Source organism: Protobothrops mucrosquamatus, unplaced genomic scaffold (genome assembly GCF_001527695.2).
Source record: "Protobothrops mucrosquamatus isolate PMUCROS unplaced genomic scaffold, P.Mucros_1.0 scaffold724, whole genome shotgun sequence".
In the NCBI taxonomy this organism is placed as follows: domain Eukaryota; kingdom Metazoa; phylum Chordata; class Lepidosauria; order Squamata; family Viperidae; genus Protobothrops; species Protobothrops mucrosquamatus.
The window spans coordinates 369882-375529 of NW_015387002.1; the positions used below are offsets into that span (position 1 = coordinate 369882).

A 5648-nucleotide genomic window follows, 5' to 3' on the forward strand; every position below is an offset into this window, starting at 1 on the left:
ACCAAATTGAAAGACTAGAGCGAAAGGTATAGATCCATTTCACTGAATTTTGGCTGGGCTCAATTTTTGGCTTACTGTGTGTTCAACAGATGTTCTCATTAAAATTTTCCTCATGATGTTTTTAAAATAAAATTAACTGAAGTTAGAAATCTATAATTAGCACCACCTCACAGAACAAATCAGAACAAGTTTACTAAAGTACTCTATTTACAGTGAGGGTGAGTTTACCCCCAGGGCTTGCTTTACTATTTTGTTTCAATTTTCATGTAATTTCATCCATCACTTTTCTTCAATCCTCCAAAGATGATGGATAAAACACAGAAATAAATAGGACCAACTGTTCACAGATGCCTAAGGGAAAACATAATTTTGTTATAAATAATCCTTGGCACAAATCATGGAAATGCTATCTGAAAATTGTTTGTTGAATAGTTTATGAATAAGGGCTTTAGTTTAAAGTTTGCAAATAAGGTGCAGCATTCTCCATTTCCCCTAGAACTTGGAACTGAATCCTTTAAGAAACTGAACAGACACACAAGTAGAAATCAAGGTTGCTTTATGTTCAAACAGAAGCCTCGTGGGACCTTGGCTTTTTATTTATATGTATATACAGAGAAAAGTGTATGCACAAAAGATGAGGCATATTTAAGAATTATTTTTGTAAAATATTGGCAAAAAAGTATTGCAACTATTTATAGAAGGATAACTATATATCATATATAGTATTTAGTAGCACACTCTCAAGGTCTTTAGATAAAGAAATGAGAAAGTTATGATATACATTCAGTCATCTAAGTTTTTTCACAGAAGTCACACTTCATTTGCAGAGTTGTAATATTTTAAATGGAAAGTTTAAAAAGTACTCTATCATTAAATGTAACATGCATGCATAAAATGACACAATTACGATTTGAGGCAAGAAGAGCAATAGAAGAGAATATCTGTAGCTAGCTCAGTGTTAAACTGTGGGGTCCCTGGTGCTCTCTGAACTTAGTGGTTTTCTTGCAGACATTTCATTACCAAACTAGGTAACATCATCAGTGTTAAGATGTTAGGTCATACAGTGTATGAAGATGCTACCAAATTTGGTAATAAAATGTCTGCAAGAAAACCACCAAGTTCAGAGAGTACCAAAGACCCAACAGAATGCAGGACTAACATGTCCAGCAGTTGTAAGGAAATAGAACAGTCTCAGCTAGTTCCAAATGTTCCAATATGGCTGTGATTTGGCTGCTACTTCAATGATAAATCAAGAGAATGGAAGGATTAACTTGCTTTTTGGCACATCGGGATACTATACCTCTTTTTATATTTGTCTTCATCTGATTATTTGTGTTTCTGTAATAGCTTCTTTGAACAACATATTACAACAGTGTTTTCCCTCCCTGATAATAATAATAATACCTTAGAATAAACTCTTGCTGTAAACAGATTTTTTTTCATTATAAATGAACATCAAAAATTAAAATAGCATAAAAGCTGCTACAAATTTGATTTAAAATTATTCACAGCGACAAATTAAAAGTTAACACTGTCTTGTCTTACCTTGATTTGAATATATTACAGTAAGGAAATATTATGTTCTCCCACAGAAAATAGGTCTCCAAATATTTCAATAAGATCAATTCCCATTGTAAATCAGCCACTGAATGTTACATTTTATAGTGTCTGAGATAAGATTAAAACTTTGCATTTCTTTATATCACATGAGCTATTAGATAACACTGTTGTGCTAGAACCTTAGGAAGCAAAAAGCAAACATTTGTTTTTTTCCCAAAGAAATAGGCAGAATATTTTTTTAAGAGTTGGTAGGCTGAATTGGAACATCATTGTCCATAATATTAATATGTTTTGTGAACATGTAATTTTTGAATAATTATGTATGCATACATTTTGGCCCCAAAACGCTACCATTAAGTCATGGGAATCACAATGATATATTATTTAAACTGCCGGGGCTCCTGAATCATTCTAATAATGTAAATCCCCAGTGTTTATGTTGCTGGCAATAGAAAACGTATTGTGCTTTCATTCTAGTAGAATATCATAAACCAGTGATCAGGTATTATGTGGTTTCTATACCAAATATTTAAAAAGTATTAGCCTATTTACTTGTTATAGGCAAGGTAAGTTTCTTTTAGGAATTAATGCAGGAGATCCATAGTTTAATTTTTCTGGAAATTTACAAGACCTAGTAGGATCAGCATTTTGCTTCTAATGTTTGTTTATTTTTATACAAAAATGTTGAAGTCTGTAACTCTTAATACACATTTCTATAAAGGCCCTTATACAACATATGAACATGATGAAGGCAAGTTGATAATTTTTTGGGATGGCATTATAAATGTCAGAATCATCAAAGCATTCAAAACGTTTTCTTTCCATTTCTTTTATTCTTTATTTAACTAAGCACAAAGAAAGATTGAAAATAGGGGAAATACAGCAACGAGATTCATGTCTGCTTAAAGAAAGCAGATGTGCAACCTTACCTGATCTGTCCTTGTACTAGAGGTCTGTTTTTTGTCCTATTCATATTTGCATCAAATGGAACCTCAAAGAACTACAAAAGAAAAAAAAAGAAAATAACTTTAAGAGATGCATTTGAACTGTTAAAAGTATGAATTATTTGTGCAGCTGCTTGGTCTTAATGCAAAACTTTTTCAAAGTACTACTGAAATAGTGCAATTTTATTTTACATTAACTTTTCCAACATTTCCTTAAAGGGCAGGAGAAGTGCATGAACAAAAACTTTGAAAATAAGTGCCCAAAATCCATTCCCCTCAGAGCTTTTAACAAGTCTGGCAATACTTGCATAAAAACACTTTTCTTTCTTCTTCCTAATTTTTTAAATAAAACTGCACAATCATTGTTAATTGCAAGTACTTTGTTTTAAAGATTAACATTATAACAATTTAAGATCATCAAAATTGGAAGCCTTTGACCCAATCAAGAGTCAGTCAATTCTAGCAAATGCTACTGCTATTACTGATTCAAGAGACTCCTTTTCCAGTCCAGTCAGACGGGTTAACATGGCAGCTCAACCATATACCGTGTTTTCCCGAAAATAAGACCCAGTCTTTTTTTTTTTTTTTGCCTCCAAAAGAGGCACCAGATTTTACTTTCCAGGGGTCTTTTCCATGGTCTCACCTAACAGCAGCGACACCAAGAGCCCCACCCAGCCGGCCCACTTCTGTGGCCAAAGGAAATGCCTCTGCAGCTGAGAATGGAGTGCTGGACTGGCAAATGTGGCGTTCCCTGGTCTGCATTTCATTGTCAGATGCCTTCTGGAAAGGTCTCTGCAGCCGAGAACCGAGCTACGGAAATCTGTAGCTCCATTCTCGGCTGCAGAGGCCTTTCCAGAAGGTCTCTGATTGCGAAATGCAGGCGGGGGGGGGGCACCGCAGAAGAAGTGAGCCAGCGAGGTGAGGCAGATGTTGATTCATGGTAGGCCTGGCTGCAACGGTAAGTTGGTGCAGGGCATATGGGGTAGCTCCACCCCCCACCCCAACTTGTTTTTTAAGTGTGTGCCTTGCCCCAAAACTAGGGCTTATTTTTGGGGTAAGGCTTATATTAGCCCCCCCCAAATCAAGCTAGGGCTTATTTTCGGGGTAGCTCTTACTTTTGGGTAAACATGGTAAACCTGTGAATCCATTTTGCAAAGAAAACATGTCCATAACCATTAAATAAAGAATTCACGTAGATTTGGCTATCAATGGTTCAAGTCGCATTGTTTTGTTTTTAGCTTCAGTTAGGATGCTTTTAAACACCATATGTTTTGAGAATAAACCTGTCTTCAAAGAAGGATTGAGCTCTTATAGAAACATTTTGTTGACCACTATGGGAACAAAATGTTAGATTAAATGGGTCTAAGTCTAATCCAGCACATCTTTTTTATGTTTTTACAAGCAGGGGGTTAGACTTGGTTTTAGATTATATCATTAGAGACTTGATAGTTTTGCTTGTTTTAGCAAATTAAAAAAAAACCTGTAAGGTAAAACCTGGATAAATAAATATTTTAGCTGCTTACAAAAAGCTGTTTCCTCAGGAAGTCTGAATGCATCATTTCATTTGACTGAAGCAGAATATTACCTTTCCTACAATTCTGGCAATTTCAACAGCAGGACGATGCATAGAGAATTAAATCTACAGTGATAGAGCACCGTTAACCCTCATAAATAGGCAGTGACATTAAGAGCATACAGAACTTTTGAAATCAGAAGAAATAAATATTTAAATCATGATGTTGAGAAAAACCACATTAAATATGACTTGTGGGTAAATTTCTGTTAAAGATCATTCCCATTACATAGCTTTCATTGAATTGACAACCTAATTACATTTTGTGGTTCTAAAAGTGTGAGGTCAACTGCTATTTTATTGTTTAATGTTAGGAACAATCATATGTTTCTCATCAGTTTTCTTTTGGACTGGCCTTCACTTACTATGTTTATGAAAGAATTAGGACTGTGTGAAAATGTCAGATTTTACATACAAATATAAAACTGATGCTTGAATATCAATCAGATTTAGAGAACAGATTAAACAGCTCTCTTGCTCAGTGGTTTTCAGCTGATAGATCATGACTCACAAATCGGTTATGGGACAACTTAAGACACTGCCACAATTTTCTCTTTTAGTGGCTATTAAATGTATTTGGTAAGTCATTCTAAAAAGACAGTAATACTTATATATCTTTTCAGTGAAGTAGAGAAAGAGAAAAAGATGTACAGATGAAAGAATGAAGTTGTAATGTACAGCTTTTACAAAAAAGAGCTACTGAAAAATTAATGCTCAATATGTTCTATGATACTATATAATTATAGTTTAAAGTTAATGTTTTATTGTAATATTGATTTTTTTAGGGCTATGCATCCTTTGAAAATGATTGGGTAAACATGTTTTGGAATCTGGAATGCCCAACTTCAGCACTCATTTAATTAAGAAAGGTCATTTTATTTTCAGAGTTCTATGCAAATTTGAAAAAAAAATGCTGCTAGAGGTGCAGTAATAACATTCTGGCATATTATAAAGGCCTTCTTCCACATCGTTTTCAAAGGATGCACAACCTACAGAATTCTGTATTTAACTAAGTATTGTGTGAATACTCTCTTTGTTCTGGATCTCCCATTAACTCATTAGACAATGCTGTATTCTGACATGAGAAGAACAAAATCTTATCTTTGTCTAATTTCTTTTTCTTAACCTTTTTATTTTGCCCCTCCCATATCTGATTTTGCCATAAAGTTATAGAGTCAGAGATATGGTCAAAAACTGCAGGAGAGTGATTAGGAAAAACTAAGCAACTGTCAATCAGAAAATGAAGGGCTTACACGGCAATTATAAAATTTATTCCATTCATTGCTTATACCCATTCTGAAATCCTATTTTGGCAATAGTTTCTTTGAAATAACACATTGAGTGAACATGTTGGAAACAACATGTTTTCATTTTCAAATATATGCATGCATAATTTTTACTTACAGGAAATGGCTTTTCACATACAAAAAGGAAAAAGTGCATTATGAATGGGAAAAATAGAATTATTAGCTATCACTGAAAATTTGTTGTCAGAACATTAGGCGTAAAACAGCAACAGTTCAAATTCACAAAGAGAACGATAATTTTATTGAAACATCCAAGATCATTGA

General features: G+C 34.0%; 1 protein-coding gene across 1 annotated transcript in view; it reads right to left on the reverse strand.

Moving 5' to 3' along the window:
- LOC107289572 (protoheme IX farnesyltransferase, mitochondrial) overlaps positions 1–2556 on the reverse strand; it is a 44972-nt gene extending 42416 nt beyond the window's left edge. The window contains exon 1 of the mRNA XM_015818354.1: positions 2490–2556. Coding sequence (XP_015673840.1) covers positions 2490–2533 — 44 coding nt within the window. The 5' untranslated portion in view covers positions 2534–2556. The remainder of the gene's footprint in view (positions 1–2489) is intronic.
- Between the last annotated feature and the right edge of the window lie 3092 nt (positions 2557–5648).